At 39.0% G+C, this 14,749-nt stretch overlaps 1 protein-coding gene across 1 annotated transcript in view; it reads right to left on the bottom strand.

The window, feature by feature from the left end:
* The window catches only part of pth1r.S (parathyroid hormone 1 receptor S homeolog), a 186,983-nt gene that overhangs the window by 31,600 nt on the left and 140,634 nt on the right, over positions 1 to 14,749 (bottom strand). The window contains exons 3-4 of the mRNA XM_018268968.2: positions 11,725 to 11,835; positions 10,653 to 10,771 (exon numbers count right to left, since the gene is read on the bottom strand). Of these exons, the coding sequence (XP_018124457.1) occupies positions 10,653 to 10,771; positions 11,725 to 11,835 (230 nt within the window). The remainder of the gene's footprint in view (positions 1 to 10,652; positions 10,772 to 11,724; positions 11,836 to 14,749) is intronic.

The raw sequence follows: 14,749 nt of genomic DNA, 5'->3' as shown, positions 1-14,749 counted from the left end.
ACCACCACCATCAAGGACTGTACTGGGCTGATGTACTGACATATATACTTTGTTCATTTTCCTCGAATCATATTTTTTTATCACCAAAAACCGTGGATTACACTAATTATTTAAACTATGAATTTTTTATATTTTTTTTAAATGTAAAAACCACAGAAAACTCTCAAACAAAATTTTGTCATCTAAAAATTTGCCAAAGTCATGTTGAAGTCAATGGCATTTGGCCTTTTCCAACTGTAAATCTTTAATAAAAGCTTTTAGAGGTTTTTGGGGGTTTTTTTCTTTCGTAATTGCACAAAAAAATAAAAACGATTTTGAGGTTTTCATATTGGAATTCGGATTAGTTCCATATTTCTATCCATCTATTCTTTTTAAATTAGGCTGTTTTAAATCAATGGTTTGGTATTTGTGATTTAAGAGAAACTGTGGTTTATAAAATTTCTAAAAGTACTAAAATAAGAATGTTGATTAGTGAGCCTCCCTTTCTTAGATTCTCCTCACTTGAAAAGCACAGGAAAACTGAGGGTCTCACCAATGATAAGTATTGGTATTAGTCACCTGTAAAGTTAATTTTAGCATTTGTCACCAAATTTTTGATTTCTGCTAAAAAATCCAAGGCCATGCTCACTAGCAGATTAGTCAACCATCAAAATGGGCATTTAGATTTTTTCGGAGGCAGGTATTTAGTGACAGATTTATGTTTCACTAACCGTTCTCTATGGGGCAAATTCACTAAGATGCAAAGTTGCGCCAGGCGCAACTTCGCCGCACTTCACCGCACTTCGCCGCACTTCGCCAGGCGAAGTTTCCCCAGGGCTCCGCAAATTCACTAAAATCCGAAGTTGCGCACAGGGGTAGCGTAAGGTTGCGAAGTTACGCTAGCGTTGATTCGCTATATAAAGCAAAGTTACGCTAGCGAAGGCTAATTTGCATACGGCGCAAAATTCAAATTTCAATGGAGGAATACGTATCAGCACTACAAATGCCTAGAAAACCTTCAAATCAGCAAATAAAAATTTTATTTTGACCTACACATGTGCCCACTGTCTAGGTAAGTTGCCATGAGTCAGGAAATGTAGGGGGGAGGAAGGGAGCCCCAAAAAAATTTCGATCTTTTTCAGCCTATCACCCATCATGTAGAAAACACGCCAGCGTTTTTTGGGACTTAGAAAAAAAATTGACTTTTTTTGAAACAATCCCTATCTACTCTATTGCGCTTCGCCAGGTCTGAGGTGGCGAAGGAAGTCTAGCGTAAAAGGTAGCGTTCACTACACTGCGCAAGTTAGTGAATTCGCGTAGTTTCGTCGCTAGCGAAGATTCGCCTGGCGTAAGGTTGCGAAGTAACACTAGCGAAACTACGCCAGCGTTCGTTAGTGAATTTGCGCAGTAGAGAAAATGCCAAACGGTAGCGAATTAACGCTAGCGTTCGGCGCTTCGTGCCTTAGTGAATTTGCCCCTATGACTCAGTAAGTACTTAAGGCTAGCAGAAAAAAAATATTTTTCCAATCTAATGTAATATAGAATTAAATTAAACCACATTCACATTTTCTCCCATTTGAGAGACCGCTGCCGGAGTTAAATTGTTTGGGAAATATTTACACGTTTTAAAAATGACTGACCTTTTATTCAGAGAATTCTCAGATTGATTCCCAGAATTAATCTGAATTTATTCTTCTAACTTGTATATTGCATTGGGAAATTTATATTTGTAGAATATTTATGTCTCTTGCATACATGGGCTAATCAAGTTGCCCACATGTTGATTCAGTGTAAATCACATTGATTAGATGCTTAAATATTTTAGGATTTACACATATACCTGAGTTGTATGTTTCTTATAATCCCAAACTAATTGTGACTAGTGATGGGTGAAGTTTCACTGTAAAAATGATGGCATAGACAAAAAATTGTCTTGCATCACAAATTTGTTACGCAATTTGTTGCACATCAAAAAAAATTTGTCGCACCTAGACTTTAATGCATTTTGGCAAATTTTTGCCATTTCGATAATTTTTGGTGAAGCAAAACGGGTCAAATTCGCCCATCACTATATGTGAAATGTTGTCAATTCAGTCTCTGGAGTTAAACATGTATCATTAGTAACAAATTCTATTTTTCCTGTTTAGCCTGATCTTCATGCTTCTGCATGTACAGTAGAACCCAGATTTTACTTTTCCCAAGGGACCTCATCAAAATGGCATAAATTACAGGAAACCATATAATTTTGCTGCGACCAAATGGGGTGAATTCTGGGAAAGAGTAAAATTCAGGGAAGAAAACTTGGGGTTCTACTGTATATATCAAAGTCTAGATGTCCCCACTTGTCTCCAATCTGTTGATGTGTAACATATGGTTAAAAAGGACTAGCATTATAATAAAACATAAAAATACTATTCTGAAAAAGGACTAGCATTTAAAAAAAACAAAAACCTTTATTTCATGTATATACCGCCTCCCTCATTTGACAGCCTGTTTATAGAGAAAAGCAATTATTTGAAGTGAACAATGTAATTCTACTTGAGAATTGTCTAGTTAATGGAAGAGGAAGATAAAACAGCTCTCTATTTCAGACTTAGGATCCCAAGATTATGTCAATGTCTCAGGAAGCTTAAACTTCTAGGAGGACAGGATGACCTGACCCAGTTATTTGGACATAGGTCTCTTGTGACCACATGACGTTGAATCAGGCTGAAAATATCCCTTAATTACAAAAATGTAGAAGAACTTGGGGAAAAGATAAGCGTTTGGCCTTGTGTGAGTGTCAGTTGTCTTCAACTGTGAGAAGAGGAAATGTTACATGTCAACAATCGTTATGTTCATAGCTAAACCTACAGTAAAAGGAAACCAATCCACAGACACCTCAGAGACCAGTCATTTTCTCTTTCTCATAAGTTCTTTCTAGTTAAGCTAAACCTTGGAGCAGATGCCTCCATGGAATTCTGAACATGCCCTGGAGGAATTTATGGCAGATAAAAAAGATCGAACTGTTTTGGGCAAAGGTATATACCCCTCAATTAAAACAAATCCATTGAAATTAAGCTCCAAACAAATATATTGCATCATTGCCTATAAATTTAGCTTGGAATATGAGTTATCAATGTTTTGGGAACATCTTCTGATAGAATGAAACTACAGCACCCAATAATGTAACTACTGAAATATGTTAAGAGTTTTGCAACTTTTCAGCATTAATAAAATAATATCATGATATAATAACATACACAAAGTTCGCTCCATGACTAGTATCCAAGACCAACCAATCAGATCATTCCAAAGTAAATACTGCCAGCTGCAGGCAATAAATCAGGAGGCTGCCTGTTTCAATATATTGAAAAGGTTGACGAGAATTTTTTTTATTCCAAGCTAGAAGCTTCCCCATTGTTCTACACAACGTTCCAAAAAACTGCTCCAGTCCCATATGGCATACAGATGTAAGCAAGAACCCAAAATGAGCACTTGGCATCCTTATCATCACCTTTCCTATGGGACGGATTTAAAATAAAATAAATAAAAATACTTAAGATTTAGGGGAATTAAGAGGGGAATCTGATGTTTACACTTGACTTAAACCATATTGAGTAAGCAGGATCGTCAGCTTTAGGTGAAAAAAAACAAAGTAAGGGAAGCTGTTCACTGGCTTGGAGGAAAATTAACCAATAAGAGAATTGGAATTGGCAGGAGAAGACAATTATTGTTGTTGTCCAGTCTACTAAGGTACTAGATGTTTATATGTTTGGTGGGCTATTCTTATCATTTGCAGCAAAATATTGTCCTATAATACATTAATATATTAAAGCAAAACTGCAACTACTATCTATTTATTTCTCCAAGGCGGAGAAGCAAGGGAAGGATGATCAGCTTTCCAGCCATTTCTGAATATATAACCCTACCAGCAAGCCACCTCCATAAAGTCGCAGAATTCTATCACTGATGTGGTTTTAATAGCAGATATATTAACTGGTGTCAAGAAAAAGCTCGATGATTTTCAGCAACTGAGAAAATTACCTGAAAACCTGAAACCAATTAGAAATCAAAAGGGAGCAAAGAAAGCTGAAGAGACGGTGCTACTTGGTAGAGGGAGGTCTGAGATGATGAGTGTGGCTGTAGATGGTGGGAGTTGTGAGAGGCTGAGGAGGAAGGCTGAGCCTATAATTGTTATCTTTAGGGTTGTACATAGTGATCAGGAGATGGGGCAGATGATGATCAGTAGTGATGGGCGAATAAATTTGCCTGGTGCAAATTCACTGCAAATTTCCACGTTTCGCCACTGGCAAATAAATTCACGAAACTCCTGTGAAAATTCACGTCGGAAAAGTCGGTCGCCTCAAAACCATCGCGCATCAACTCTATTCGGAAGCCCATTGACTTTAACACCAGCGTCAAAATTGACGCGGGCACCAAAATTCGAGTTTTCACAGGTTTTTCGCCATTTGCGGATTACGCAGGAAATGCCCATCACTAATGAGGAGGAGGAGGCGTGGCAGGAAATGACAAAGTGATGGGGTAGGAAGGATCAAAGAGCAGGAGACAAGTTGCATTATTTCAAATAAAATAGATTGTATCCAACTTGATTTCCTTAAAACCACAGAAAAAAACTCAAGGAAAAAAACTCACCAGAAGAAAAAAAGACACAATTGATCAAAACTACCTTTTAAAAATCCTGCAAACTGTGAAAGGGTTTGTGAATGCCACACACACAGATGATGTCTTATTCTTATGCTTACAATAAACAGGTGGAAATGGGATTCCACAACTTTATACATTCACCCCAAATCAGTCTGTGCCTTCTGATAAGGAGTATGGCATGCTGGGATACATTCCTGTGTTAAACAAACTAATCCCTTTTTTCTTTTTTTCACTCAGCCATTTGCTGTCTCAAAGTATCTCGGTGCTTTGCCTACTGCGGCCTCAGAAGAATCTGGGATGACAGTTGAATCTAATCCAGCGCGGAGCGACTGTGGTTCTGCAGGAAACCGTGATTGGAAACGGCAGGCAGCGAAACTGTTACAAGCAGAAGTTTAAGCCAACGCAATAAGATTGTCACTATTTTTAACTTCTGCCATGTTTTATGGTTTCAGGCCATTCCTTTGAAGTTTGGAACAGCAATGAGAATAAACTAAAAAGAGAGGTGTGAAATTTCTGCTGGTAGTCGGAAAAAGAAAACAGAGAGAAGTTCTACGTGTAATCATGAGGCACGAGAAACTTTTCCTGGGAAAACTTTAATGTAAACTTAATGTTATTTGTGTTCCATAAGCCCAAGGTTTTATAGGATATTGGAAGGGTGTTTGAAGGTGAAGTACGTTGAGGCTAACAGGGATACTGGTGGTGCAGTCAGGGTTGGACTGGGCCGGTGGGACACTGGGAAAAAACCTGGTGGGCCCCAGCCCTTGTGGGCCCTGCCAGCCCAGACTCACTCCCTGCTGCTCTCCTGACCTCCCTTCCTGGTCACTACTTGACCTCCGTCCCTGCCCCAGGTCGCTACCGAGTGAAGGAAAAGGTACCTGCAGGGGGTCCAAAGGGGGGTTGTGGCTAGGATGGGGGGGTCAGAGGGGGGTTGCAGCTGGGGGGTAGTGTGGGGGGTCCCTGAGGCAACAAGCCTGGTTGGCCATGGGACCCCTTGTCCAATGCACACTCCATGCACTCTGCACCTTTCTCTCTCTGCCCGGCAGTAAGAAATAGGCTAGGGAGGGGGATTTCATTACCTTTATCCTTTGATTTGGTAACTAGAGAGGAAAAAAAAACCCAGTTCATGCCTCCCCTCCCCCATGACCACTCTATAATTACACCAGTATTAGTGTTACAATTCACTATAAGAAGCTAGTTTGTGGGAACAGCCTCGTTTAGAAATGGAGCAAACATTAGGGTCATTTACTGAGACCAGGGATTGGCTACACTTTGTACCCTTATCAGGATAGAAAAATCCATTGGGAGGTTCAGAGTACAGCATCAGGGGGTAGTCTTGGCTAGTCTTGTCCTTACTCACCGGTGCAAACACCAATAACAATTGGAGAGGACAGCAATGTGTAAAGTTCAAAAAGCATTGCTCATAGTGTGATGTTAGACAACTGTAAGGGGGCAAAATATGGGAAAGGGGAAACAGTTGGAAATAAGATTATGATATGATCAGCAGGAACAACTCCCAGGCTTTGCTTCTAGCCTGCATAGTGGGATACCCCACACCAGGGGGCACATATACCAAAGGGCAAAAGTGAAAATTTGGAGTAGTTTCAACAAAAATAAAGATTTTCTCCTATTTACCAAATGTTGGAGAATTAACTTTACAGTGGTCAAAACTATCTTTGCATTGGTGTAAATTCGCCTCTCTTCTTCTGGTGAACTGTCTCTTTCTTTGGACCGGGTGGACCTTGCCAGTTGGGTAGGCCAGGCTGAGCTACACTGCACACTGGTAGTTTTCCTGGTTGATCCCTAGATAATGCCACCAGCAGGGGCAATCCTGGGGTGATGCCACCCCCTCCCTTCATATAGTGATTTCTACTGAGAGTTGAATTGAGTCAGGGCCCTGTTTTATCTCCCTCATAAAAGGTAAGCAAGCAACAAAAGGAATGAGACGGAATCTCAGTGGCAACTCTTCCCTGGTCTCTTTATGAACAGAGAAAAGAAACAGATAGAAAAGATTCTGCTCACCGGGTGGCGGATCACACCATGGTCAGGAAATGTTTATTCTGGAGTAACATGATATGGAAGAGAGCCGTCAGAGATCCACACCAACTGTAAACCATGACTACAATGGAGGTCCATTACAAGGTGGCAGAGATCCAAAATGACCACTAACACTGCTGCCCTGTGTTTTCCCTGCCATTTCATTGTCTTAGCACTGTTGAGACTGCAACTTAAAGAGCTGTGGGGGGAACGGTTACAGGTGCTTGGGAATTGCTACAGTCATCGTTGACTCCAGCCAACTGCTATCAGACTACTATCAAATCCAGCCAACTACTGACTATTAGGACATTATAACAAAACATAAACAAAGAACATTCCTTTTATGAGCTAGAAATTCCATTGCTTGTTCATGAAACCCCCAGAAAGAAATTCAGCTTAAGAAAGATATTGTATATAGATGGAGCTCTTGATACCCAACATTATTTATTGGCATATCCAGCTATAATTTCTAAGCAGGATTCCTTAGGGTTAATGTTCTTCAGATGACATAAGAATAGAGTTTAAAAAAACATATAACCATTTGAAATATCATGAGAAATCAGGATAAGCAGTGCTCCATCTGTAGGGTATAGTCATATTTGCTATGTGAGCTAGTAGACATGTCACCTCAATGACTGAACACTTAGGGGGTAATTTACTAAACTCCGAATGCAAAAATCACGAAAAATTTGTGATTTTTTAAATAAAATCGGACTTTTAAAAAATCACACATTTTCTGAATTTATTGAACCCCGAGGATGGAAAAGTCAGAATCTGAAAATCTCAGACCTGTCAAGGTTGCATATAAGTCAATGGGAGAAGTCCCAATGATTTTTTGATGTGCCCTGGGTTTCGTGCTATACCCCAAAGTTTTCGGTTGAAAAATCTGAAAAAATCACGAAAATCTGATAAAAAATCTGAAAAAATCATGAAAATCTATTTTTTTCCCGCAAAGCAAATTTTCGGGAAAATGTAATAATAAATAAGCATAAAAAACCCAAACGGATTTCATTGGGGGTTTGTAGCAGAAAATATTGAGATAAATTTGGACTTTGATAAGTAACATCCTTAGGGTGGTGGCACATGCTACGATACAGGGAGATTAGTCGCCCAGTGACAAACCTCTTCTTCTTCAGGTGACTAATCTCCCCAAAATGCCTCCCTGCCAGCTAGAAAGTGAATCGCCGGCGTGATGGCACTCGGATCGCTTTGACTTTCCAAAGTCGTCCAAAGTTTCCTCCTGAGGCAACTTCTGGGGACTTTGGAAAATTAAGCGATCCGAGTGCCATAACGCCGGCAATTCACAGTCTAGTAATCGGGAAGGCATTTCAGGGAGATAAGTCCCCCGAAGAAGAGGAGATTTATCGCTGGGCAACTAATCTCCCCAAATCGCAGTGTGTGCCACTACCCTAAATATTCAAATCTTGGAATCAAGTACTACATTATGGGGGAGGAGAATGGGGTCACATTCCTTCCAGTTTATGCCTTGAACTCCCGCAGGTGGTAACAGTATTGCTTCTGCTGATGAAATGAACACAAGGTCCTGTATAAATGATTTTTACTAGATAACAGTCTCACAGCCATAATATCATCAAAATCCATCACACGGAACTGTTTCCACTCACAAATAAAAACATAAATATCCTGACAGGATGAGAACAATTTTCAGTTGTATTTTATTAAAATGCAGTGTGAGTATCTCATTCAGTTCAGTATCTAATTCCAATCACCGGTTGTATAGCAACGTGCCAGAATTGCTTTCCGGGGAAATCATTTTGCTATACTTACTACAAACAAAAACATTTTATATCAGTTTACGGAAAATTCCATTATACAGACTTTGATTTTAAAACAACTGATGAGTGTGCAGGCAGCACAGAGGAGGGATTGCTGGTCTTATTATAGAAAGCGAATTTTGCACCTGGGAGTTTTCATTCATCCACGTATTTTTAAAAAAAGTAAGGGAAGGGGGAGTTGAATTCATAATAAATTGGTGACTTTCCTGGAGCATGTAAGCTGCAAAAATGCTTGGAATGTTGGGCTTCATCCGTCCAGCTACCAGAAGATTGAACAATTTGAAATTTGCTGATTTTTTTTCACCCTTTATTAGATGAAGAAAATATCTCTTCAAAGAATTGCAATTCAACAACTTATATTGGAGAAGATAAGGGTTTGTTATAACTTGAAAAGTAGGGTGCAAAGGGCAAAGCAATGGTTGGAATCTGCCATGTTGTCTACACCCAGCCTTCTCTATAGATGAGTGGAGAGCGGTGAGTGTCGGACTGACCCTCCGGGATATCGGGAAAACTAGGTGGCCATTCCCAATTTCTATGAGAACAAGGAGGCTAAATAGATGGAATAATAGATTATAGTATGTAAAGAAAAAATACTAGACGAATAGAGGTTGAGTGAGGAGATGAGGAATAATAGTACTGAGAGTGGGCCCCTGGTCTAAGGTTTTTTGGTGGGCCCCTGGTGCCCCAGTCGGACACTGCAAAGAGAGATATCTCTGCTTCCATGAATACATTGCTGCCTGGGTTTGGCAGATCTGTATTCATGAGGGGTCTCTGATGGGGCATTTATACCCCTTAGTTCTCTTGCACTTCTGTCCAAGGTCTTTGTAAAAGATCGTTTATGCCATTGGCTGATCAGCAACTCATAAAAAGTATCTATAAACTGCCAATATTTCTTAGATGAAGCAAGCAATACCCTCAGTGTCAGACTGGTCCATCAGAGATGCAAGAATATCTCCCAATGGGTCCATTGGCTCTCTTGGTCCATGGCTCAGCAAGTGGTTAAGTAAAGGAGTGGTTGAGTAGAGCAAGAGCATAAAAAGTAAGAGAAGAAAGGAGGAAAGAATGTTTGAAGGATGGTCCTGTAGTCTAAGCTTTTCTGGGGAACCCCTAGGCACCCCAGTGTGACACTGAATACATTACCTCAATAGTAGAATCTCTACTGGAAGCATATCCATCAGAACTATGTGTTGATGGATTGAGTTCTCCGTGTACACACCAATAAACTGAGAAAGTTAATGTTTATGGTAATTTGGGAAAATTAATTTTAATTCACAGCAGACAGAGACCATGTCTCGTTTGATAAATAACAGCAACAGCCATTCAATCACTTTCACAGCCTATTATTGCTCTGATATCCATTGAGTCGCAAAGAAAGCAGATGCTTTCATTAACAATGGATGATAAGTTTCCTTACAGGACAGAAACAATTTCCTTTGTTTATGGAAACTTAAAAACATTCATTATTTCTCAAAAAGATAGCGGGGTATATACAACTAAGGGGAGAAAATTGCATCTTTATCCACTGAAATCTGGAACATATCCACACGCAAATGGGTAGCACTGGCTCTCATACAATGTTCCTCCAAAAGTACCTTCATTATAGCTCCAGTTCTAATGTATATATTGTTATTATAGCAAACTTAATTCATGGCAATAATAGTACAAGTACATTTCAATTCTCTTATATAGATATAAAGGTATGTAGACCTGTCACCTCCTCTAGACAGAACAATGGACATTATATGAAATATAATGTACCCTTGTAGTAAATTATATTCATATTAAGTGAGTAGGTATGGGACTATATAAATAAACAAGGTCCTTGGCCAAGGCTTATACTGTTGATGTGATACTGTTAGGTAGAACATTGACCTGCAGTTTAATATTTTCATACAGGTCGCAGGTTTCTTAGGTTCAATGTTTGGATCAGGAATACTCTGAATGAGGATCAAATGCATGTATCTTAGCTTTAATATCATCCATAGAAGAACCTTCACTTATTAGAGGAAGTCAGAAGATGTAGCAAGAGCTATTCCTTAATCCTGTAGGAAAATATCTCATACAAGCGATGCAATGTCCTACATGGGACCTGGTGAGAAAATACAGTAGCATTCTGTTCCATCTGGATAATATTTTAGCTGGGATTCCTAATGATAAAATTTTTTTCCATCTGAGGCTATGGGTGTTTTCCCTTACCCTTTCCTTGGTCTCGTTGAACAGGTACTTTGCACACTCTGTATAATTCGCCCATGTTCGGTTATTTCCAGGCACCAGCTCCCAGCTACCGTTCATGTCACACCTTCGATATGCATGGCCTGCCAGATATATGAAAAAAGTGTTGGTAATTGGTTTATCAGAAACAAGGCTAGACTCCAAGACAAGGGTTCTTCAGAATAACTGAGGAATTTATTTTACAGAGAAAGAATCTTGGGATGTGGTCGCAATAACACACTGGTCAGTATGATACAGAGAGCTTCTAATGCCACACCTAGGGGTCCGAGCTTTTATACCCTTTGCCAAACACTTGCGGTTACAGAAAAGAGGAACAATAATTTCGGGTATTAGACCAAAGGGGAACAGTAATTGCCATAAACAGTAAAAAGAGTTCGGTACCAGAGCAGAGCCAAATAGTTTTATTACTACCGGTTGACTGTGTGCAATAAAATAAGCTTTCATTTCTGCTGTATAACATAACCCTTAGACCAGTTCGGCCAAATCCGAATCCTGCTGAAAAAGGCTGAATCCTGGTTGAATCCCGAACTGAATCCTGGATTCGGTGCATCCCTACTCTCGACCCAATGGAGTTTAACTATGGAGAGCAAAAGTCTGCTATGGGTTACTATCCCAGCACATGAACTGCCCCATTGCTAAATAATGCCCTAAAGCTCAGTTGCCTTTCTAAGGAAGATTGTTTGATGATAACCAAACAATAAAAATGTAATAATGCCAACAACTTATTTCTATTCTTTCACTGCTAGGCTTTTGTCATGCCCTTTTACATCTTGGAACCTTATCAAGGCTTTTTGATAAGATCTCGTAGTAAAGCTGAAGTCTCTGCTGTCACATAAAAGCCATCAACATGAACTGAGGGAAGATATCCACATGGACCATTATTCCTCTATACAACAAGGATTATAAACGAAATTTCATCCCATTGGCTGAATTAGCCAACCTCTTCTGCCAAATGATCTTTGAATATAGTGGGACTTCTACATCCCAAATACTTGTTGTTGTGCAATTCATTTCATCAAAACATCTCAAGAATTACCTTTGTGGTTGAAATCGTGGATGTATTCGGGGCAAGATATTGACACTGTATTTCCAGCCAATCCTTCAGGCCAACAGACAACACCATCCCACTCAGGCAAACAAGAGCCACCTACAAGGGAAAACAAGTCAGAAGTTCATTTTTTAATTGCTTCAACCAATCATTCAACGCTTGTCTCACTCCTCATCTTCCTTTCTCTCCTGTTTCTCTGGGTTGAGATGTTACATTTCCATATCTTTCCTCATCTAAATCATCTAGCAATATTTGTCTTCTTATTCACTTGCCTTTGTGGATGACAAGATCATACAGATGGGTTGGGATCAACGATTTAATACAGAATACAGGGAACAGAAACATTAAGATGACAAAAGTGCAGCATTTGATTTCCTTGGAGTATCCCAAAAACTACAAAGAAGATAACCCACCTGGTAGATTAAACCTATATCTATTTTATAATTCAAATTCCATATCAAATAAAGAAAATGAAAACCCTACAGAAAAATTTATGAAAATTTGCTCAGAATGAGCTTCTTAATTAACATGAAATTATTTTCTAGTTTTCACACTTTTACCAGTTTTTAAAATGCTAATACGGGTATGGGATCCATTATCCGGAAACCCGGTATCCAGAAAGCACTAAATTATGGAAAGGCAGTCTCCTATAGACTCCATTATAATCAAATAGTCCTAACTTTTAAAAACTATTTCCTTTTTCTGTGTAATAATAAAACAGTAGCTTCTACTTCAGGGATCTGCAACCCCTTCATTGCACCTTCATTGCATTGTGGGACTTGTAGTTCCTTAACAGCTGGAGAGCCAAGGTTGCAGATCCCTGGTCTACTTGATCCCAACTAAGATATAATTAATCCTTATTGCAGGCAAAACAATTCTATTGGGTTTATTGATGTTTAAATGATCTTCTAGTAGACTTAAGGTATGAAAATCCGAATTATGGAAAGATCTGTCATCGGGAAAATCCCAGGTCCCAAGCATTCTGGATAACAGGTCCCATACCTGTATATAGAATTAGAAACAGCACATCACCACCTGCTGTTTATTTCGACCAGCTGGGGAGAGTCTGTAGAATATGAAGTTATTCTACTTAGAACTGACCAGAGAAGCATCATATGACTCTCACCAATTTGACTCTTCCCTCACTAATTTTAACAACATGACAAGAATTTCCTTTTCTCACTAACTTAACTTTCTGCCGATTGAGTCTATTCAACTAGATTCAATATCATTGCTGCCAACCGACTCACATGACCCAACTTGCAAAATACTCTGACAAATAAGATATTATAAACAAACAATTCTATTCTAATTCTATAATCCCTGTAGTTCCACTTTATTGTTAATTTGCCAGTTTTTGGCACAACTTAAATAGCAATAAAAATCAAATGAACATTTTCTGAGTGCGTTAAAAGCCGTTCGCTAAGTCTGGATATGAACGAACCTTCCAAGCTCAGCGCTGGTTCTTAAACACAGACTAAGAATGGATATTCTAGACAATTCCCAGAGACATGATTATTTTGCAGAGCTCCAGTGATGTGTAGATTGTTTTCTCCTATTGGTTTTACTGGATTTAACAATAGAACAACAAAAGATTTATTTTTAGTATATCAGTATAAAAAAATTTGATGCACATCACAGTTATTTTGACGCCCACTGACTTTTTCACTGTTTCGCGAATTTCGCTGTAAATTTGCACATTTTTCTGCAAAACGGGGCAAATTAGCCCATCACTAATATATAGAATATATATTGATCTATATCTATCTAGCTCTCTCTCTCGCTCTCTCTCTCTCATCATCCCTATCTATCTATCTCTCTATCTCTCTATCTATCTATCATCTCTCTCTCTCTCTCTCTCTCTCTCTCTCTCTTTTCTCTCTCTCTATCTATCTCTCTATCTCTCTTTCTATCTATCTATCTATCTATCTATCTATCTATCATCATCATCATCATCATCATCATCATCATCATCATCATCATCATCTCTCTCTCTCTCTCTCTCTCTCTCTCTCTCTCTCTCTCTCTCTCTCTCTCACTCTCTCTCTCTCTCTCTCTCTCTCTAGTCATCCCTATATCTATCTATCTATCTATCTATCTATCTATCTATCTATCTATCTATCTATCTATTATCATCATCATCATCATCATCATCATCATCATCATCTCTCTCTCTCTCTCTCTCTCTCTAGTCATTCCTATATCTATCTATCATCATCTCTCTCTCGTCATCCCTATTTCTATCTATCTATCTGTCTGTCTGTCTGTCTGTCTGTTTGTCGGTCTGTCTGTCTGTCTGTCTGTCTGTCTGTCTGTCTATCATCTATCTATCTATCTATCTATCTATCTATCTATCTATCTATCTATCTATCTATCTATCTATATATCATCTCTCTCTCTCTCTCTCTCTCTCTCTCTCTCTCTCTCTCTCTCTCTCTCTCTCTCTCTCTCTCTCTCTCTCTACTGTCTGTCTGTCTGTCTGTCTATCTATCTAATTCCAAGAAAGTGAAAATCTTACCAGTGCTCCTTTAAAAACCCTGAACAAATTGTGTATAGCTGAGACGTGTTCGGTCGTCTTAAACCATTTCAGATAAAGAATTTTGTACTTTGCCAAAGAAATTATTTCTGTAGCGCAGAAGGTGTTTATGTTGGACACACATTATAAGCCGGGGAACATGACCTTATGAGCGAGACAGCTTGTACATTAAGGTGGCACTCACTTCCAAATCATTCCTATTTACTCAAAGTGTGAAATTCAACAGACCGTTTTCTTTGTGTATAAACGAGATTTATTAGCGCCAAACCCAGTCGCCTCACAAAACCACGTTATTAGTTGATATTGAAATAAATCAAATTAGTGCGTTGGATGCCGAAAGGAGAAGTGAATTTTCGAAGCAAAGCCTTTCATTTATTTCTTTACACACAGACGTGAACAATCAGTAACTTTGATGTGAAGCAGATGTGGACATAGGAGGGAAGAGGAGAAAATACTTTGATGAGATGCACAAATAAC

The sequence above is a fragment of the Xenopus laevis genome, chromosome 6S (assembly GCF_017654675.1).
Source record: "Xenopus laevis strain J_2021 chromosome 6S, Xenopus_laevis_v10.1, whole genome shotgun sequence".
Taxonomy (NCBI): Eukaryota; Metazoa; Chordata; class Amphibia; order Anura; family Pipidae; genus Xenopus; species Xenopus laevis.
Note: the sequence above shows the minus strand (reverse complement) of the source record. Positions and strands in the feature narration are given on the sequence as shown.